This window comes from Apaloderma vittatum, unplaced genomic scaffold, assembly GCF_000703405.1.
Source record: "Apaloderma vittatum isolate BGI_N311 unplaced genomic scaffold, ASM70340v1 scaffold7203, whole genome shotgun sequence".
In the NCBI taxonomy this organism is placed as follows: domain Eukaryota; kingdom Metazoa; phylum Chordata; class Aves; order Trogoniformes; family Trogonidae; genus Apaloderma; species Apaloderma vittatum.
The window spans coordinates 123734-146568 of record NW_009706363.1 but is presented as its reverse complement, the minus strand read 5'-3'; the positions used below and the strand labels follow the sequence as shown (position 1 = coordinate 146568).

At 38.3% G+C, this 22835-nt stretch overlaps 1 protein-coding gene across 1 annotated transcript in view; it reads right to left on the bottom strand.

Moving 5' to 3' along the window:
- The window catches only part of RAPGEF2 (Rap guanine nucleotide exchange factor (GEF) 2), a 69357-nt gene that overhangs the window by 4210 nt on the left and 42312 nt on the right, over positions 1-22835 (bottom strand). Inside the window, exons 12-22 of the mRNA XM_009865749.1 lie at positions 19071-19228; positions 14644-14884; positions 14010-14393; positions 12251-12462; positions 12040-12163; positions 11404-11427; positions 10138-10361; positions 9120-9308; positions 7261-7413; positions 4764-4989; positions 2638-3197 (exon numbers count right to left, since the gene is read on the bottom strand). Coding sequence (XP_009864051.1) covers positions 2638-3197; positions 4764-4989; positions 7261-7413; positions 9120-9308; positions 10138-10361; positions 11404-11427; positions 12040-12163; positions 12251-12462; positions 14010-14393; positions 14644-14884; positions 19071-19228 — 2495 coding nt within the window. The remainder of the gene's footprint in view (positions 1-2637; positions 3198-4763; positions 4990-7260; positions 7414-9119; positions 9309-10137; positions 10362-11403; positions 11428-12039; positions 12164-12250; positions 12463-14009; positions 14394-14643; positions 14885-19070; positions 19229-22835) is intronic.

Here is a 22835-nt window from a genome sequence, read left to right as displayed (position 1 = left end):
GGAGGGCCACAAAAATGACCAGAGGGCTGGAGCACCTCTTTTGTGGGGACAGGCTGAGAGAGTTTGGGCTGCTCAACCTGGAGAAGAGAAGGCTCCTACTCCTACAGGAAAGCTGGGGAGGGACTGCTTACAAGTGCAGGTAGCGGTAAGACTAGGTTTTAAACTAGAGTAGGGTAGATTTGGGTTAGACATTAGGAAGAAGTTCCTTACAATGAGAGTGGTGAAACATCAGAATAGGTTGCCCAGAGAAGTCACGGAAGCTCCATCCCTGGAGGCATTCAAGGTCAGGCTTGATGGGGCTCTGCGCAACCTGATTTACTTAAAGATGTCCCTGCTCACTGCAGCGGGGCCAGACTAGATGACCTTTAAAGGTCTCTTCCAACCAAATGCATTCTATGATTCTAATGTGGAAGATTTAAGAATAGACTCAAGAATCCACAGAAGTGGCTAATACCAGAAATATTAGCATCTCCCCAAACACATGACTATCTTAATCCTGAAGAGATGGGCTTTGTACCTATGAGCACATATCCTTTGGTTTTGGGCATCTTACGGCTGGGGGGGGGAGATGAAAGCACCAATACATTATTTCTTCCTACAAATCTTATTAATGAGACATAGGCTACAATTCCAAAAGGCAAGGAAGATAAGTGGACTTCATCTTCATACTTTCTGTATCCACTACTGCTCACTGCTCTTATACTTGTATTCTCTGCAAAATTAAAACTTGAAAGTATGCCTGTAAGAATAGTGATTAAATATGATGTTATAGAGGAGATGTAAAGGCCACCACCGAGTTTGTGGACCTCATTGAGTCATAACTGTTTACCTAACAAGGCTTAACTCTGGTCATACTTTGAATTTTTCTCTTGCAGAACACTTCAAGGGAGGAAGCAGCATTTAAGAACATTAAGCATCTGCAGGGACACACAGAAGATAGGCATGACTCGCTATTTTGGCATTATGTGCTTAAAGAAGTCATCTAGGATTTTGAACAAGTTTTCTGGGTCTAGCCCTTTAACACACGATCACTTAACTTGCAGTAACAAAGGCAAACACGGTAGCAAAAAACAGTGACACAGACAATTTACCTTCCACAGCCTGTCATGCACTGTGTATTCTTGCACAAGTGGTAATGACAACATCACCCTGCATTAGGCAGCATGGAATTGACTGAAAGGGCAGTACAAGCTTAAAATGAACTGGTGCTACTTGGATGTGAGTGTTTACAGACACAAAAAAAGGTCTTGGTGTTACAACAAAATCAAATAGTTTCCAATACAATGTAAGTATTTTTCTGGGACGAATTGCTTAAACTGAGCAAAGTAGCATGCAGTTTCTGAGAAATTTTATTCAAAGATTTCTGAAAAGCAACTTTGATGTAGAAGAAATTCTGTAGAAAAATTCTACTGAAATACCACAAGAGATCAATGGTTAGTCAGTCCAAAAGAGAAATTTAAAAATAGTGGCTTCTGTTGGACAGTGATACACAGAGTTACATTTACAGAATAATTAGTTAATAGTACTGAAGCGTATAGAAGCGTGTGGCCTTATTTTCAGTTCTCTTTCACATTCTCTCAGGTCTTTAAAAAAATGTGATGGCAAGCACTGCCTTGAGAGGTAAGTTTGGAAGCACATTTGTTCCACATTCTGGTGGAAACCAAGGGTATCAGAGAGTAAAATTAAGAGAGTGGCATGAAGCTGAACCTCAAGTCCTAACTGAACAGCTTCCTCCTTTTCATAGCTCAGGGATTCAGATCCACACCCAAGCTTTGAGGCAATGGGTCATTGCTAAGCAATATACTTGGGCAGAAAATGGAAAAGCAGTTTATCACAGTGGTCTCAGCATGACCTCAATCTGGCAGGCTTTTTCAGCTGTGTCAGTGCAAAAAAGCTTTTAGGTAGTTCTTCGTATTAACCTGAAGAAAGGCCATGTGAAAGGGAATGAAATGAAGGAAAGTGGTAAAGATGCAGAGGTCTTGGATGGCCCAAGGACTGGGATGCACAGAAGCAACAGTATGAGAAAAATATTAAGGTCTGCCAAAGACACTTTCATATTAATTTATACATTATTTGATCTTTCTTTTGTTGAATGACTATAAATGTATTTCAGCTCTAACTTGTTAGGAATCTCTTCAGTTTCAGCAGTCTAAGGAAACATCTCAGCTGGCATTTAAGCACAAAGTGATCCCATTTTCATCAGACAAGTCATACAGATTTACAAAGAAAAACACTTCTAAAAAAAATCAGGCCACATTTGTTAAGATTTCTAAATATAGAATGTGGAGCCCTACTGTGAAGAGAAATTCGCGTTTCAGAACAGACATCTAAATACATCAACCTATCAAAACACTGTCCAGCAGTTGAACTATTTTTTTGATGCATGCCACGCTCTCTTGAAACACAAAGGCACTGCCACAGCTGAGAGGCAACAATAAGCAATATTTCCCCTAGCAATAAGTGCACAGGTAAAGAGGAAAATTTGATGGACACTGCAAAATGTTCAGTTTTGCTTTTTAAAAAAAATAATTTAAAAAATTAAATCAAAACAGACATAAGAAACACAGTTTTAGAACAATGCAAGGAACTACAAGCAAATTAATTAAAATACGTCATGGTAAACGGAGCTTAACTTACCAATATGCCCCTTTGTACTACTTGATGACACAGTTGTATGAGTGGGCACGGGAGCTGGCTTTGACTCCTCTGCTGATACAGATGTTATGCTACTGGTTTCAGCTTCAATTGAAACATCCTTCCCACCCCTCCGCTTTATGGTGCCTGTATCACCTTCCGAGTCCTCTCCCCAGTATCCTGTGCAGGATGCCCAGCTGGCTCGGGACTGTGCTTGATCAAGGCCCTCCCTCCCCTGGCTTTGCCTGCCATATTTTGTGCCATGATCAGGAAACATCAGCTGGTCCATATGACTGCCCGAGGCCCACAGTCCTGCCCCATCGCCCGAAGTGTCGAAATGAGCGTGTCCAAAAGGCAGAGTCTCCCAGCTTCTCTGGTGCTGTATTGTTTGTATGTTGTCATGGGAGCCGCTCGAGCAAGAAGTCCAGCTACCACGGCCACTGTCAGCTGCGTCGAGCGAAGCTCGGTCCCCCTGATCCTGTGACAGTTCTTCTGTACTAGGAGAAGAAAGCACAGTTGCTCCAGCATACAGGCCTCTGGTCTCGGACAGTGGTGCATATGAGCTAGAATCACATCAATGAGGGAAAAAACAACAAAAAGTAAATCCAGCGTCAGAATTTGAGATCACTTACCAGACACATGAAGAATTCAACAATCAAGAGGAAAGCAAACATATTGGGGGGTTGGACTAGATGACATTTATAAGGTCCCTTTCATTCTGAAACTGAACGGTTTGATGCAATTTATATTACTAATTGCGTTCATGACTAATTCAATTTTGAGAATGTAACACTTCCTTTTCAATCAAGTGAATAAAACAAAAATAAAACAAACAACAGAATATATATAGATATAGAGATATATATATAGATATAGATATAGATATAGATAGATATTAGATATACCGACAAAACTTAACACTTTAGTGGAGTCTTTTCAAAAGGTAAAATCTTAATTTTGCAGCAGCCCTTTAAGACAGACAAACTGCACTGACATACATAGAAAGGAACAGACTGCTAGATATGGTTCCTACTGCTTTTCCAGCCCTGAGAAGCAAAAGTTAGAAACAGTTTTAGGAGGAGGTGGCTGATAATTAGGTTTAGGTTTCAGCTCTTCAGATCTTTTTTCTGCTTAGGAAGCTCTGAAAGCCAACTTTTCAATGTTTCTTGCAAATGGAAATGTATTTCAAGCCTAACTTTAGAAACACATGGTACTTCGTAGAGCCTTTCAGCTATTAAGTAACCCTGACACTACCACTGACATACTAGGAGAGAAACCCAACAAAGTGTCACTTTTGTTTAGCAGCTATCCAGGTTCCTGGGATTTGTCCTTCCAGGGCAGCTTGCTATGCAGAGCAAACCCTGCTCTTCCAAATATATAAGATATCTGATTAAAGAGTTTGCATAGCCTGGCATTCCCAAAGCTCAAGTACATGAGCTTTGGAGCAGGTCTACAGACCTTGCAGGATTAAAAACCCTGTAATCACTCGGAGGACTGAAGCATCCAAATAACAGCTCAGAAAAGTGGAGACTAAATAGGAGCCAGAGCTCGCATGATTTTCAAACCAAGGTTCACTACTAGAGATTTAGAGAACTCCTCACAGTGCTAGCTTCCCCACCATTACAGAAGTTAATTACCTAGAAAATTACTTAGAAAACCAGCAGCCTAATGTGAATTTTAGCTTCCAATTAGTGTTAACTAGAAAAGATATTTGGCTAAAATATTTCCGAGTTAGATAAATATGCACTTTTCTATGAAACAGACTGGAAAATTACTAGCTATTTCTGTTCTCAGCTTGATCACTGAATAACTGTATGAATAATTTCTCATGTAATTCAGCTAATTCTCCATCTAGAAAACAGGCTAGGATACTAGTCTGCCACTTCTAAATGCTCAAATGATAAGGTCTACGGAGGTAAAGTCTTACTGCTGTAGACCCCATCACACAGTTGGGAGTGCAAAACCTTTTCTTGTCAGAAGACAGAGCATTATCACAAAACACAGAGTTGAAATAGTAGTCTTTAAGAGCAGGGGAGAAAAAAATATTTGAGCAAGATACAGGTAAAGTTACATGCCACATACACATTGTATGAAAGTACAATGTAAGTAAGCACAAATGAAATTCCTACCCTAAGCTGTATTGATCTGGTTCAATCATGATCCTTCTATCAATCCTTCCCACACCAAGATTTGTCTCCACGATGCTGACAGAATGCCTCTGTCTCCTTTCTTCATGCAGGGAGACTGGCATAGAGTCAAAAGAGGAATTGCTGACAATACTAGACCGGGAAGAAATTTCGCTGTGCCCAGAATCTGAAAAGTTATCCACTGTGCCGCTTGGAGCCAAAGTATAGCCTGCAAAGGAAATGTCATGTTAATGGGACTCTCCAAGAAGCCTCCTCAGTTATTGCCAGGCAGCTGGCAGTATTGCTACCACAGTAAATCAGAAGAACTATAATTGCATTCACTCAGAAGTAGCACTGCAAAAGTTTAAGATACGCAGCATAACTGTGTAGCGCCGGGTATTCTGTCTGTTCAGAAGAGATTTTAAGATTGTGGGAACATACATGACTAATTTAGAAACCAACTGTTCACCTTCATCCTCCTCTGCCCTCCTCCCTCAAATTATTTTCAAATGTGTCATCATACTTGTACGTAAACACTGTGTCCAAGATTGAAATGGAAGTGATGTCCTGGACAAGATTACTGCTTAGAGTAACCCAAAAGACCCTCACACACAGTTCTTCTGCTCTGCAAAGCTATGCTTCAGAGCTGAACAGCAGATACACCATGAAGCCCAGATGTTTGGGCTGACTGCTTACTACCTGTCGTGACGGAGAGAGGGCCAGGTTTGCAAGCTTTCTTTGTGGTACTTGGCTAAGTAATTACATTCCAAAGAGCATATATTACCAGTTTTATACAGTAATTTAGAGGCAGCACCAAACTGAGATAAAATCTACAAACCATGTCAGAGGCAAATTCAAATTTTGTTTTAGTATTAAACAAAGTTGTGCTGAATGCTCTTGCCAGTTAAGTTAAAGATTATTAAACAACGTACGTCCACAAGGGATCACAGTTTTCATTTTTTGCTTTCAGTCTACACAAAAGCATCAAGATGACTTCAACTATCTATCACAATTCACTTGCTGAGAACATTTTTGTCAGAATGAATGCAGCATTTTTATCTGAAAGAACATACCTTTATCTTCATGTCAACATCAAACCAATGATTTTTTTTTAAAAAATTATAATCATGTTTATGATTTCCTTTTTGCAAAAATAAAGTACTTTTCCCACTACCAGTCAACAACAGAATTCCCATTCCTTTTTCAAAAAATGGAGATCTGACCGTACATACAAATGCATAAATTCAGTCTTTGTTAATGCAGCATATGGGAGAAATCATAATGATAGCTTACAAGGACTGAAGTTGATAATCAGTCTTCTCTATAACATCCTCCTCCATGTGACCTTAGCAAATATCAATAGGGATTTTGGATAGGCATTTATGTTTTCTTGAGATATTCATCTCTTCCTTTTTCAGATCTCTCCTTGTCCAACTGAATGATTCTATGACATAATTTTTCCCCTTTTGTTTCCATAAGCTCCACCTATCCCAGGGGTCCTTGGTGAATTGCTATTCTTGTTGCTGTTTTCAGTACCAGGAGGAGAGGAGGAACTGGTTAGGTCCATTAGTCTGGAAAGGGTGTTTGCTATCCATTTGATAAGCAAGTAGAAAAAAATGAAACATAAGTTTTAACTCCTTATCATCCCTGTGCAATTCAGGGAAAGTTATTGCTACAGGGTAATCTCCAACACATTAATCTCTTCAGCATTCTGAACTTCTATTACAGGGACTCAAGCCCTGTATATATATTTTACCATAATTTTATATTATGTTACTGTTAAACTCAACTTTTATGATATTCTGAAAAGAGAATAACACAGAAGTTATCTGCAATGCAACTAGGCTATGATACCTTCAAAGTGATTATTTTTTTGGACTAAACTACAAGTAAGATGCCTCCATTGTCTGTTTTGTCAATTCATAACCAGAACAAGCACAACAAAAAACCAAACATGCTTAAAAAAATCCATTTAAATTCCTAAACTGACTTTAAAAAAATAACTCTGTGAAGTCACTTAAAATGAACTCAGCCAAGAAAGCTCAAATGTATAATACCATTCCTCAAATATCCATATACATTGTTTGAATAATCAGGCTACTAGTAAGATGTTGTATATCAAGGATCCGAATCCCAAACACCTTCAGTCTGCCTGCCTTACATAGGTCACATCCCATCCAGACGCATGACACAGCAAATAATTCCTCCAGCAGGTGTGCTCAATGATATAAAGATTTTGAGTCTGCACATCCTTCTACTGGCAGGAAACATGGATGATGGGAATATTTTTTGTCAGAGGCAGCTGCAGTGAGAGTGACCTGCTGCCTTGAAATCAGGCTCCCATGTATCCCATGCACTACACTTCCTGCCCTTTGGCTGACCATATGTCACAATAATAGGAGCAGCAGGAGTTTATCCTAAGTGTCCAAATACTCTCTCAGAAGTTTCCAAAGTCTATGAGCTCCAGGGAATAGGATGAGAAATATTGCACATCTAATACCTTTCCTTGGAGAGCTCTGTGGTGAAGTGGGTGGAGAAGACAATTGTGAAGATGCACTTGAGACTGTGTCTTCAGATTGTTTTTTGTGGCGATCCAAACTTCCTTCTTCAGATAATGAAAGAATTTTCTTTAAAGCTTGCGGGGAGTTAATGCCTTTAAATAAGAATTAAAGTAGGCAGATATAAAGTCCAGTAGAATCACATCTTTCTGCTTCACAATGCATTTATAGTGTAGACACCATACAGGGAAAAAGCTACGATATTTTTCCTGTATATTAGTGAGTTTCTGATACCAGCTCAAATGAAGTAAAATATTTAAACCCAACAATGTTCAAATCTACCACTTCATTTCTGCCTATTAGTGCAGCCAGTCCTTCATTCTGTCCACTTAAAATTAATATGTTGTCACGGAAAACACAGTGTAGCTTTGGTGTTGCAGAACACTGATCATACAATACATAAATCAAGGATATGCATGATAATAGTTACTGAGAAACTTGAACTAAAATTGTGTTGAATACAAACACACACAAATCTCACTGGTTAGAGAAGGTTTACAGAGTAAGACCTGAAACTGTTCTCCTGTTTCTTTTCCATTTAGAGTAGTCTAGAAGGTCAAAGAAAGCTGGAAAGAGAATACAATGTGGCTTACAGAAGAAGGCCATCCCGCAGCTGCCTTTCTCCTTTTCATTTTTGGGAACTATCTCTGCTTATTTTGGGAAACTAAAGAGTAAAAACATCCTGAAGATGACGTATGAGGTAAAGATCTAGGGCATCAAGAATTGCTTTTCTCAGGCAACATTTATCCATCATTCCCTTTCCCTCCCCTCAAAAATCCATCCTGGGACAGTCTTAAAAGTGAAGACAGAGCTTCTCTGACAGGTTTGCCACTGTTTGTGGTAGAGGTTTTTTTCACACATCCTACAGAACTTATCTTTGTTCTGCTGGATTGCAATGCTGCTATCAATAATTTACTTCTGTTTCATCCACATAACCTAGTCGGTTTTCAGAAACTTTGCCACCATAAGCAAAAACGCAGTCTCTGGCGCTTCAAAGTCCCTCTAAGATTAAAATTTAACAGTAAAATCAACAAGAACTACATGAATATTGAATTGTTTCTTGCTCATTTTGCTTCTGATTTTTCACTAGCAGCCTAAGCAGCGCACAAGTAAAATTAATAAACGTGAAATCAGAATTAAACTCTCGTGAAATTACCATCATGCAATAAGAAGGGCCAGTTATGCTATATATACATAGTAGGAATATTAACGTACTTTAAGTGATATGTAAGAAACTCTTTAATAATATTTTACGTGCACATGCTGGGACACAGACCTGGAAAGTAGATTAGAAAGATTGCTGTAGTCAGTATCTTTCTGGGCAACATGCAGGCAGTAACAACTGAACAATAATAATAAAAAAGCACTAGGGAGCAGAAGCCAACGTGAAACTTCAAGTCTACGCTTCTAACAGGAAGTTTGAGCGAGCCTGAATCTCATGTTAAATGTTCAACTTCTGAAAAAACAGCAAAACTTCTAAGGCATCTCAGATGAATCACTCAAAAGCTACAAGTCACTAATCCATTTGGAAAAGTCAAGCAGCTTCCAGGGCAGATAGTCAGAAACATTCATTCTTTCCAGCTCCTAGTAACAGGTAGATAGTTATTGACAGGATCCTTTCCTAGATTTCATTCTTCCGATTTCTAAAGAAAAGAATTATGCATATATATTGCATGAACTGGCATAATATGCATATAATATTACCAGAAAAATGGCTGAATGTTATTTGATTAAAAATGTCTTCCTGACATACACAGAAAACTCTAGAGTATTAAACTGAACACTTCATTGTTCCACTTACCAAATGGTGGGAGGTCTTTGACGGGCACTTTCTTGCGAGAGGGATAAAGAGATACGGCAGGGACCTGCAATGCTTGGTTTGCTTTATGTTGCTGCTGCTGCTGCTGCACTTTTTGCTGGATGCCTGCCCGAGGAGCCACTGGTGATGTTTCAGATTTTCCAGATCGCTTGTCTCCCGTGTTCTTTGGCACTTTTCAAAAAAATGGAAGAAAGCATAGAATGACTACTAGCTAAAAATATGTTTAGTTTTATTCTGAACAGTGCAAAGCTCTCCAATTAATAATTAAAAGGTGCTCAATTACTTGTACAATTAATGCAGTAGGCTAAATTTAGAAAGAAACATCTCCTCCTCTTTTCAACTTAACTCCATTTAAAATACGTACATTATCAAAGAATATTTGTTATCAATGAACTCTTATAAACTACCATTGCTATAGTTATCAAAAACATGACCAGAAGATATACTGGGCTATCTATAAGGACTACAAGCGGTTTAGAATGGATGTATAACCACAATTTACCCTGAAGGAAGGCAAGGGCATAAGCATTCTCTAAAATCAAAATGAAACTGTTACCAGCATAAGACTCCCCCTCTGCTGCAGCCAGGTACAGCCCTCCTGGTATCTCTGAAATACCTGAAGATACGGAAATTCATTTTCCCTCTCAAGGCCAAGATATCCAGGATGACCAACACTATTCACACCAATAGCCTGACCACATCAGAACTGTAGAGAAACTTTTGGCTCCTCTATACCCTTTGTATGCACAAATCTGAAGAATCCTTGTGCACTTCAGCATGACATCATCAGAAAGCTGTACCTCCTATCTAAATACTCTATATTGTGAATCTGCAAGATGATTTCCTTAAGAACATTCATAAATGTTCAGTACCTGGAGACAACTAGACACATCGTTTTCCACCTCATTGTCTAGTTACTGTTTCAGATTACTACCTTGGCAAAGAAACAGGGGTATATTTAACAGTTTCCTTGAAATCCATCACAAATGACAATGCTCACGTGTGTTGGTGGCTGGCTCACACTGCAGAGACAGTGTTTGGAGGCTCTCTTCATCCATTTCCAGATCCAAGTTTGAGAGATACTGCTTTACTTTCCGTGCCATCTGAGCATCCTCATACAGTTTTTTAGCATTAAGGAAGGAACTGCGACGGACCCGCTTTTTATGACCCCCCGTTTGCGCAACATCCAGCACAGCTGCATTCGAACTGCCCTGGCTGAGAGACCTGGAGCGAAGTGGGGCCAGGAGGGGGAGGAAAGAGGGGAAAAGCATGACTTAGTCCAATATGGTATCACTTCACAAACATGAAACGTGCAAAAGGTTGTATGAATGTCAGTCTACAGTCAAAGCTTACATGCCTCATTCCAGTAAGTCAAATAGCTATAACAGATAGAAAATGAGGGTCAGAAAAATCTTACTTGGTTACAGGCACTATTGTAATTACACAAATATTTTAACCTTTTCTGCTCTAACTAAGCAATGCCACTTCACACATCAAGAAAGGCATTCACAGTAGCTCTCGCACATAAGCCAGCTACTGAGAGGACTGGAGCATTAGGAAAAGCTCATGCAGTAAGGCAATGCTGACAGAAGACTACAGCTGAGGTTCAAATTTAAATACATGAACAGAAGGCATCCTGAAAGCTCTCTAAGTATTTCTTAGATCATATACAAAATGTACAGCTCAGTTTAAAGAATGGGACTTCCTTGTGACTTGCTAGGTTGAAGACAGCTTTCGGTTAAATAAAATTATCAGCTAGTTCATGATAAAATGTCATGCGCATTTCAATGTACATGTGTCTACATAAAAGCTAGGTATCGTTCCTGAATCATTAAGAGTAATAATGATGTCTGAATTACAACATGAAAATAAGTTAGCTTAGCACATACTCAAAGTTTTAACTTTTGTATTTGATTGTTATAATGTCTTGTTAGACGTAAGAAATTAAACAGCAATTTTCAGCTGTTGCAACGCTGCCGTTTTGCAATTTCTTTTTTACGGAAAAGTCACTTCCTTTGGCGATTTAAATTGGAGGTGGAGACAAGAATACCCCAACTCTTATCTACAATTGCTTATAAATAATTCACAATGTTTGTGGTTTAACCTCAAAAGCAAAAGCACTCCTGGATTAAAATGTATTGTCAGTAAAAAAGAGTTAACAAAGGAAAAAAATGTCAAAGCACCAGAAAATTAAAGATAGCAAGTAGGAAACAATGCAAATGGCAATGGAAGAATGAATGTCTGTGTGTTGTCTCCAAGCACTTACCCCAAGCTCCTCCATTTCTTCTTCCTGCAAGTGAGAGCCAGGAAGAGTAAAGCATGGGTTTAAGAAGAGACAGAGAAAGATCACAAGCTCAGAAAGAAAAAGACCAGACCTCAGGACAAGCAGTTCTGGAAGCCCACAAACATTAAAAAGAGCCTCGACTCAGGCATACAGTGAGATATTACAAACTCTTCTAGCTCAAATTAAGAAAGAATATGCAATAAGCTGGTCTAACATGAAGCCACAGAGCATTCACTCCACATTTTCTAATACTGCCAGCTGACACCATTTCAGATACATTCCCACTTCCACCAAATCAAAATGATAAGGCTGGCACACATCAATGTTTAAAATGGACCACTACCTGCGTGTTCAAGACACTATCTCCCCCTCCCTCCCACAGACAGAATCTCATTTTTATGAAGTAACTAGCAGCTAAAGAATAATATAAAACATTTTAATATATACTGATCAACACAAAATTTAATGATTGCTCCCATTTTAGAACACTACAATTTTGGTAAATTGTTAAGAAACCAAACAAAAAACTTGTACTGCTCCAACATAATAAGAGCATCTCTTGCTGACACCAAGTCTCCTCTCAGCGGGGAAAAGCTCTGCCTAATACAATATCCTTACCTCGTTCTAAACATTAAAGCAGGATCCATGTTCACAGATGCCATGCGACCAACATGGCGTATCTCCTTGGCAATCATTCTCAGCTTCTCAAAATTGACCAAGCCCTCCACCTTCGAATCATTTCCTACAATCAACAATTAACAACGTCAGTTATTAGGTAGAAAAGTTAGTTTTCCATAGCTAGTAAAAGATGATGTACTTCTGCTTTTACCTTCATGAAGGAATGTAAGGTCTTTTTTGATAACAGGAAACAGGGGGATAATGGGGGGCTGTAGGTTTTGGCTGTTAAGGACATTACGATATTTTGCCATATTCCTAGATGGATCAAACAAGTCCTGTAGATCTTGAAACAGTTTTTCATACTTGCTTGGAAGCTTTTCCCAAGTAGTTCGGAGCCTTGCAACCGGTGCCAAATTCAGGCCACTTGAAATTAAAAAAAAAGTGAAAAAATTTGAAGAATGATAGAAATAAACAAAAAATCCTAGAAAAGACCAAGTTAAATTTTGTACAGGAGAAATGCCATATAGCTCAAATAGCGTAGCACACCAATGTCACTGAAGTAACAGAAAGTGAAAACTTCCAGCATGTATTACAGAATAATTAAGTTCATTTTCATAAAAAAATTGAGATATGTGCATGAAATTATCAAAACAGATAAAAGTTACAGGATGAGTAATTAAACCTTATAGACAGTATGTACTTATTACTTTGGAACAGTGTCTGAATTTGATAACACTATCATAGTCTGAGTACCTCAGGATCACCACTTATTTCCAGATTACCAGACTGGAGGAAAAAACATCAATCTGTATAATTTTTAGGTGGTGACAGCACAGTCACTGACCTTGCTGCAATAATTCATCTGACTTTGTTGCACCTAGATCAAGTTGATGTAACAGACTCTATACAACTGAGGTTATTCTGAAGCTCTAGTGGGCATAAAACCCATTTTTTGTGGTTTTTTTTTTCCCCTTAATGACATTGCTTGTCTTGCTATATATCTCCCCATATAGGAAAGTCTGGTATCTAAATCTTTCCTTCACTTAAGCTTTTGCTAGCAGGCAGGCTGCTTTTGTTTTTCATTGAGATCAGCTGAAATAGTTGAGCTGAATCAAGATTTTTATGTCTCAGAGATGCCGACTAATTATCAGCATGGATCCTTGACTTTGGAACTCACCATATTTGACTGAATGGTATTCAAGACCAGCAATCTTCAGAAAAAGTTTGTCAGATACAGTGATAAAATTGTCATTCTGATGCAACTTACTCAAGGCTTTTCATAACAGAAAATATTTAGTGATTTGTTAGGTTCTTTCTGCCTAACTTGGGAGAATAAATCAAATGTGAATGCTTTAAAAAATTTGTATAAACACACACATTAGAGTTTCCTCTCCTTTTCTGTCCAAAACTAAAAAAGGTTTTCTGAGATTTTTCAGTACTTTTTAAAATTCTTAGTAAGAGATCTTTATTTACAGCTTATTACATGCCATTGTAGTCCGATATTAACGATTATGAGAGTTCCATCCAAGAAACTGCTGATACAAAGAAAACCAAAGGCAACGTATCATGGCTCAATGAATTCAAGATACTTGGAACTACGTATAACACGATGAGCTCCCTTTGGGAAATAAACCCACTCACTTACGACAAAGTTATAATTTTTCTTCACCACTGCTGTTTCTTTTGGTCTTTGTTTTTAAAAGGTTACTGTCTACATGTGCAGTAGTTTCTCCAGTGCTGTGTTCACCAATGACTCGTTCCTCACTGTTTTGAGCAATAAGTACAAAAACGCAGCATTCCAAATAATATTTCAAATGTTTCAAAGTCAAGTTCACATCACTGGAAAATGCCCTCCTTGCTGGATTGCCAAGTGTTGATGTTAGCAGTATTAACTCTGTTAAATACTATTTTTTCAGGCTGATATAACATGACTTTGCCTTTTCACGTAAAAGTAAAATAAGGGGCAATACCTAATGATGGCAAACATTGAGTTGAAGTTCTTGCATTCTCTGCAGTGTAGTGCTATCTTAACGAAATGCTTAATGATCTTCATCCTTTTCAGCTGGTTGGTTTCTCTTAGAATCTCAGAAGCCACCCAGAATGTTTCTTGATTTATCACCTCTTCAAACTTTTTCAGATTAGTGCAACCTGTTTTTGATTTGAGTTTAAACAAGTCATCTATGTATTCTGTGGGTTCAATATTACGGAATAACTCAAAATTTCTCATGGAGAGTTGGGTAGCCACCTCAACAGTACTGAGCTGTAGTAGAGAAATTTGACTTTCCCTTAGTAACTCTTGAGCATCTTCATCTGAACAAAGAGTTTCTGTTTCCATGTTGTTCTTCAGGTAATACCTGTAAAAACAAAATTCAGAAAGACACTAGGTACAATATACTCAAATATTAGGAAGGTTGCAGTAATGATCTAGCTGGAATCGTAGAACAAACTGAATTTACGCAGGCCCAGATATTAATTTAAAGTTGCATAAGGAGTGATTTCTTGTCAAGAAACAGAACATTAATAATTAAATAATGCTCTTAATTAACAGGATATTGACTTAACAAACTGGCACCATCAGCCTTAGCTCACAGTATACCATCTCACCTGCCACTCAACTGTATCCTGTCAGCAAGCTTGGATAACTGATCAGGAAGCCTCCTTTGCTTGATTACACCCTCAGGTGTGACAGAGACTTCACATAGTGAATATGCATCAGGGGTCGCAGTGAGAGCAAACTCTCTGATAGCCTGGATGACCACTTCTTTTGCTGTTGTGTCCTTACTGATCATGATGTAGCGACTTTGCTGATCTGCCTTGAAAACCCTTAGAACTTGATCTGGTAGGTCTGCAAAAAAATTACATGCAAGGTATGCAATTCAGTAAAGAAGGAAAAAAAAAGAAGAAACAAACAACAATATCAATTACATTGAGTCTAATTATTAGCGCTACTGTTTTTTACTTCAGTATCATTGTTTCACCTCTCTCCTTACAAAACAGCTGGGTTTTGTTCTGTTTTTTATGAAAGACTTATTCTAGTAACAACCTGGAAAATAAGTTAATTAGGCGATTGATGGGGCAAGCCACAAAAATACGTCAGTCTGCACAGATGCTGAGTCCTGGTAAATTCTGAGAAAAAAAAAAATAAAAATCAAGGACACTCTACAACACTATACACTGACATAAAAATAGTATAAATAAATTAGGTAATAGGAGTGTCAATCTTCCTAAGGACATTTTAAAGAAAATAGACTCATTTACTTAAGTCTAACACTCAGTTATAGCACCACACAGAAAGGGAATGCACATACGCATAAGTAGCTAGGAAGACACGTGTATAATGGCCAGCATGCAATTACACAAATAAATCACACTATTATTGCATCCAAGTAATTATCAAAAATGTTGTATCCTTGATACTTTTAAATCATAATAATAAATGTGCAAGTAACAGACTGAAAAGTTGCTCTTGATTACTAAACCATCGTCACAGAGACAGGAAGAAGTAAGGCAGACAGAGACAGAAGAACACTTCACAAATATTCAAGTTCAAACATATAATTGGTTCAAGTGACTGATGACAGAAAACTCTGGGCAGCATTAAGACACATCTCTCTGATATGAGTTGATTTCCATTCCACAGAGGCTGTTTAGGCTTAAGTATATTAGTTTACAAATTTCATGCAACTAAGCCCATAACTTTAAAGTTCAGAGTAATATTTTTGCAGCTTGAAAAGCACTAATACTGAAACACATTAGATTGAGTGATTAGGAAGGCCACAAAGATGATCAGGGTGCTCAAGCACCTCCCTTATGAGGACAAGCTGAGAAAGTTGAGGTTGTTCAGCCTGGAGAAGAGAAGGCTCTGGGGAGATCTTATAGTGGCCTTCAGGAGCTGAAAGGGGCCTACAGAAAAGATAGGGAGGGACTCTTTACCAGGGAGTGTAACAAGGGATAACCATTTCAAACTCAAAGAGGGTAGATTTAGATAATACTATTTCTGTGAGGGTGGTGAGGCACTGGAACAGGTTGTTCAGAGAAATCCATGGGTGCCCCATCCCTGGAAGTGTTCAAGGCCAGGCTGGATGGGGCTCTGAGCAACCTGGTCTGGTGGGAGATGTCCCTGCCCACACCAAGGGAGTTGGAACTAGATGACCTTTAAGGTCTCTTCCAACCCAAATCATTCTAGATTCTATGATTACATAATTAGTTATGCATAATGGGTATCAGTACATGCCAGTTTTTAGTCCCTTCTAAGTGTTTGAGTCAAATGTACAAGTACCTTATAATTAGCAAGCCAGTTCTGCCTTTTATCACCAACTCTACGTTGACTCATCTTCCTTCAGTAATTAACTGAGGAGGGATTCAAACCAGTGCCTGAAATAATTTCTGCATTTTTTGACATCCTAAGGAAGACAGATGCCAAAGACACAGCCTCTCAGAGACATTATTAAAAACCAGACCACTCTCCAGATCTTGTTGCCTCTTGCTGTTACAGAAATACTTGCCACTAAGAGAAGTGCTCTGAAGATGGGAAGGTGCTGTAAACAATACCAAGGTGGAAGCTCAATGCTCCCAAGAAACAAGAATTTTGTGCAAGGAGAAAAATCACCTGCTCTGATGGTTCATTGCAGTCAACACGAAGACATGCAGAGAACAGCAAATAGAAAAGTATCCTCTTTGCACTGTATTTTACCACCCAATTTCTAAGGCTGCATATCTATCAGAGCTGGTAGCAAAAGCACTACACAGAATACAGAGAAGTCTGCCAACAACTGAAATGACTATAGCTATAGCAACGGTAGCAAGTAGTTCAGCACAATAATTTTAAAATAAAACAGCACTCGAAGGGAATTGCAATCACCCTACTCCATTTCAAAGAAGGAAACCGGAGTTGCAGGCTGAAGAATGCAACGCTATATGATACGAATCTAAGTCCCTTAGAAAACTTGTGTGTGGGGGGAAAAACCACAAAAAAACAGTGAGTGGTAGCTCATCATTACTAGATTTTGACTTCCAATTGAACAGCAAAGGCTACACAAGAGAAGAGAAATCAAAGTGCTATTGACTATTTGAGTGTTTAAAAATAAACCTTAAAAAGAATATTTGAAAAAGCATGAGCAAATCAGAAGAGAGACTAAAGTGACTCCTTGGCAGATTTCTAGCTGCTCTCATTTTCTTCTCAAAGACTACCCTTCCAAAACAGCAATTTTTTTTTTACTTTCTATCCAGAGGGATATTCCCCAAAGCCTCAAAGGATGGCTATTCTACCACTTTCCTCTTTCTTCTCCCCTGCATTCAACTTCTTGCAAGCTGCCTCTAGCTCCATCTTTAATTTAGTCCAAGGCAATAAAAGAAATTAAAATTGCGGACTTTATTTTTTTCCAAGTCTTAAAGTATATAGAGCTATAATTCAGCTCTTCTGTGCACAATGCAACTATCCCTAGAGCCCTTAAGGTGAATATTTTTTATTTTAGTACTCCTTTCTCCTCCTTCCTACACAGGGAAAAATTATACCTGTAAATCAGTTACAATTAAAAAATTAGCATTTTTTTCCTTAAATGAGAAAGTGCTAATTACTTAATACATTCTCTATAAAGATAATTGAAAAGCTGCTATAACACTGAAGCAATAGTATTACATCATTATTTATCTCATTTCCTCAAAGCAAAATGCAAACAGTAGAACATTACTCATTTATTAAACTTCTCTGAACTCTGTCTGAGATGGAAGGATCTTGGACCTGTAGCAGCTTTCCTTCTCAATGGAGTTTGTTCGAGCTGTGTGAGACAGCAATGTCCACAGCTCTGGAGATTAACCAGTCACTGTGCTTGGCATTAAAGGCACATTACTTACCTAGAACCATCTGGTCTAGGTAAATGGCAAGCTGGAGAACGGAATCGTCACCCATTTATCTATAAAGTGAAAAGTTAGGCTCTTTGATAGAGTATCTTCAAAGTGTTGGACACTAGTGATTAGACAGAATACAAAAAAATACCAATCTGAGCAATCACAGACACTGGGACAAAGATGACACACTTGTAGTCTTCTCTAGCCCTAAAAAACCCCTCAGACGAAGTGATGTTCAGTATCACAGTTTCAAGTGTGATGATTTCACCAACTTGGCCTGTATATAGGCTGATGTTTAAACACTGTCCCTTTAGGTAAGGTTTGAAATCCCTCAGGCTTAGGAGGACAGTGAATTTTTGGTTTCACTTTTGAGAAATGCTCTATTTAGGCTAAAATAACCATGTGTCTACAGAGCTACCGTACCATATTCCCCTCCAGCAGCTACATTTAAATAGCAAAGATTTGGATACTTAGAGAAGATTTCTCACTAAGAATCCTCCTGCAGCCACATAAGAACCCAAAACCCAACTCTGTCAGGAGCTCTGCCTAAACCCTTTTCAGATAAGGCTTTCAAATTTCTCCCGTTCTCTTCCTTTTTCTCCTGCAGTCACATTCATGCTTTGTTCCTCTCTGCTAAATGTGTTCACTTTTTCATAACGGGATTTTAAATCAGTTTACATACAAAGAGTAGGGCATACAGTTGTAAAGCAGAGTGACTAACAGGGAACTTTGAAACTCTGTCCTCCCTTACAGATGTGGTACAAAATTACCACAGACTGTTCAGAAAAAGACTGAAAGACTGAAACACATGTCCTATGTCCCAGTCCAACTCCTCTTTGCTTTACTGTAGGCTAATGATCTGCTGCGCTATTTGAAAACACTGCAGTCTTGCAAAGTCTGATCTATCAGGGCAAACAATAAAACACTCAGCAAATTAAGTTTTCACTAGCTAAGAGTATTCAAACACTCTTACAGAGTAAGAGGCACTCTGTCTGCAACACACTTGAAAACCAGACATCTAATACGTTCGGGTAAAGTATATCGGAGCAGATGAAATAAAACTTAATGCATTAATAGTGGCCAACCTGTCGATGACAGCATTTAGTTAATAAAATATCACATGCATCTTCAGACTCTGGAAGTCCAGAGGGAAAAAAAAATAATAAGGTCAAGAAGAATCTTACCTGGAGTAGTATTGAAGTCTAAGATGCGGTGATGAGATTGCAGTAGATCAGGATTACTGGATGACAGGGTTCCGCTGACAGGTAGAGCAGGAGGAATGTGCTTCGTTTGCCTCAGTCCCACAATGCTGTCATCCTGAGACTGGCCAATTCCAATGTCACTGCACCCAGAAAGAAATAAAATCAGGACTTACAGACATTCAGAGTCTGGGCTATACTACAGGGGTGCAGGGATGTCTATATCACTACACTTTCACACTCTCACTTGTTACTGGAGTAACCACTATTTAGAAGTTAAAATTCTCCAGACAAGAGTGCTTGCTGTCTAGCTTTGTCAACAGCACCCAAACGCCCAAAGTGATCCGATCTGCCTGCTCACACTGACAGAAGATTCTCTTGTTCACCACTAAACGCTGAGGAGCTGCTTCACTCATGATTTTTGACGATTTCTCACAGCACCCAAGATCTTTATTCAAAAGGTGGTCCATGTTTCATCATTCTTGCACCACCTCATCACCTAAACTTTGACTAATACTGCTGTTCCCTTAGTTTTAAAAGACCCGAATCTTTTACCCCATCACCGATAGGATTTGCAACTGTACTTTGGGATGTATCGTAGCCATACAATCTAAGATCTTTCAACGCACAGGTGAGAGAGGACTGTTGACATCATCCATTTTCCGACCCTCTATCACCTTCTCCTTCTCACTGAACGTGACTGAAGTGACACCAGCTAACTTGGAAGGCTAAGGGAAGCATCCTCACTTGGGTGCTATCAGTGTCCCCTCCAAAGTGCCTGACAGCTGCAAATAAAGTATTCTGTGATAAAAGTGAAGGACTTTGTCTATTAAATTGTGAAACGCAGGGTCCCAAAGGAGGTCAGTAGTGCTGAATGGATCAGAGATAGAGCTATCATCATCATATAGTAGGCACTAATTTGCTTATTGCTTTTGAGTTTATAACGAGCAAGTGAAGCAGAACAACTGCTACAGGACACAGAGCTACAGAGCTGGAGCTGGCCACTGAACTTTTCTATAAATATATATGGAAATCCTTTCTGAAATACTTTGCGGGTGTAAAATGTTTAAAAGCAGTCATTATAGAAAATGAAAATAATTTAAAATCTAACTACCATAGGCAAAGCCTTTTACAAAGCCAAGCATGTCTAAATCTGTATCTACACATGTAAATAGAGCATAAACCAGAACTTATATTTCATTGCAAACTCCTGCAACTCTAAAAAGTCAAATTACTAAAGTAAATGATGCAATGCAATGACCATTTGTACCTTAATTTTGGCCACTTATGCTTTTGTCTAGTGTTCTATCTATTCTCAGAAAACCTAAACAAAAGTAATTAAGAGCCTACTAATTATCCCTGTTGAGTTCTTACAGGCATTCTTTTGTGCTTGCCAATTAATTACTTTATACTGTACACTTTGATATCATTTCTCTAAGTGTTATGAATTGAACAGTACTCTTGGAAGCTAGGACAGTATCTCTGGGCATTTAAGACACGATCTTAATTACACGGACACAGCAACTGTGTTTAAGAAGGCAATGCAATTTCAGAAATGTTGGAGGGTTATCTCTGTATGATGTATTTGGGCTTTCTTGTTTTTTGTTTTTTAAAAACAAGGTAACTCTGTATTACCAAAATATTTTATGAAGTGGGAACCCCAAGCCGTGACAGAAAACACTCAAGTCCACTGAAGAAGAAGTTCTTGGATTCCCTCCCAATAAGAAGTAAAGCTGAATATCTGTATTTTTGTACTTCCACATAAAGCACAAAACACAAGCAGTGATGAACAATTCAGCATACACCACTTTTCTGCTAAGCCACAAGCAAATAAGGCTGTCTTGTCTTACAAGTAGGAACCACTCCACACCCACATGAAAAAACAGGTAAACAAAAAACCAAAAAGTCCCTCAACTTCAAAATGCTTTCTGGTGGTTCTGAACAACTATAGGGTATATCTCATAAATACGCCAGTATTTCCTCTAAATTCAGTCAAATGAAGACATTGCGACCCTCTCCCTTTTATTAATAGTTTCACTTGCATTATGTATTCCTTTTGCAGTTTGCTGGTTTTATATAATCTCATGCCTATCCTGCGTGTCATGACTGAAACAGCTTCAGTAAAGGGGATCAACTGACAAGTGTGAGGTTTAAAAACAAGAAGAAGAATGTTAGAAACATTGCTTTTAATTCTAAGTATTCATATACTAAACTGGAAAGTATTTATCTTACACTCAGTTTACTCTATTTTTAAAACTTAAATCAGAATCTGAGTGAGATCTAACCTACACAAACAAGAAATTAACCCCAGAAACTTCAGATACAATAGCAACACTAGAAAACTCCAGGTCCCATGAAGATCAACTATACCAGCTGCTAGATAACCTATTTTATTATGCTAAGAAGTTCGATAGAGATGGAGGTGGTGGTTGTGTTTAACCCTTATTTGCAGCAAACTAAGCCTACAGACCACAAAACCACTCCGGATTATAAGAGTAAAGAAATTAAAGAACTGAAGTGGAGGTAGCAGCTAGAAGCACGCTTCAAGAGATGCCTCACAGCTGGCAAAGAAAAGGAAATTTCCCAACAGACGTAGAGGAAATGGTGCTGTTTGCTCAGTTTGGGAAGTTAATTGACATTATTGGACTAAAAAGAAAGACTGAAGAAAGGCTTTATCTCCTGTTCAAACTGATTCATCTTTGATACTGATTTAATTTGTCAGGAAGCAGACAAACTTCCTTAAGAGTGACGTCATTCTAGTTTAAATATTGCTTTAGCTGGACATTTTCTAGAGGAACTGGAGACCTCTGCATTGTTCACATTCAAAATCAGACAGAGAATTTCACCTCATAAGATGACTCATGAAATCTTTAGCTACCTACTTTAATTAGCGAGTAAATCAGCTTTTTATCCCTCTTGATTTTTGATATTTAAAAGCATGTGAGAATTAGGTAAAGTCCCTTAATATATGCAATACCATTAATTATTAGGAAGAATTAGAAGTTTCTATACAACACAGGGAAAAAGCACAAACAGGAATGTCTACAGCTACACATCTCTATGTAGAAACCGTGCAGACACAAACAACTGGCTGCCAACAGGCTTTGCAGACAAACTGCTATATATAACAAATGAAGTAAAGCTAGCAAAGGAAAACAAAGTAAGTCAAGTGTACTGCTTTTCTGAGTCTTACCCAAAAATGTCCCTGCACAGAAAAAGTGCAAAAATGAAAGGAAACAAACAAAAAAAAGAAAACCAACACAAACTTTTTATGCAAAAGCTGTAAAAAATGGTGAACAATGCAAAAAATCACATCTAACAGTATACATGGCTCATCAGAGGAACAAATGTACAGGAATAGTGAAATAAAAGAAAGCATTCCAAAGACAAACAACAGATTCTCCACTACTGAAATATATCTGCACCAATGTAAGAGATATCCGTTACTTGGCTGTAATAATCTATATTCATTTAACCTTTACACAACTAACATTCTATGTATAATGTTTCAGGACAGTATTCATTTAGCAGAGAATACCTAATGATAGTTAAGCAAATATTATTTTTTTTTAAGTAATAGGAGGAAAAAAACTAGATTTGCAGCAAAAGCAACTTTTTCAAGAATTTACATATAATAGGTTTCTTTCTCTATGGGATACAACAAAAAAAAATGCAAGAGAACACACTGATTACACATGAACCACTCTACAATTCATTTTTGCCATCGATGCCATCTGTCTTGGCTAAGAA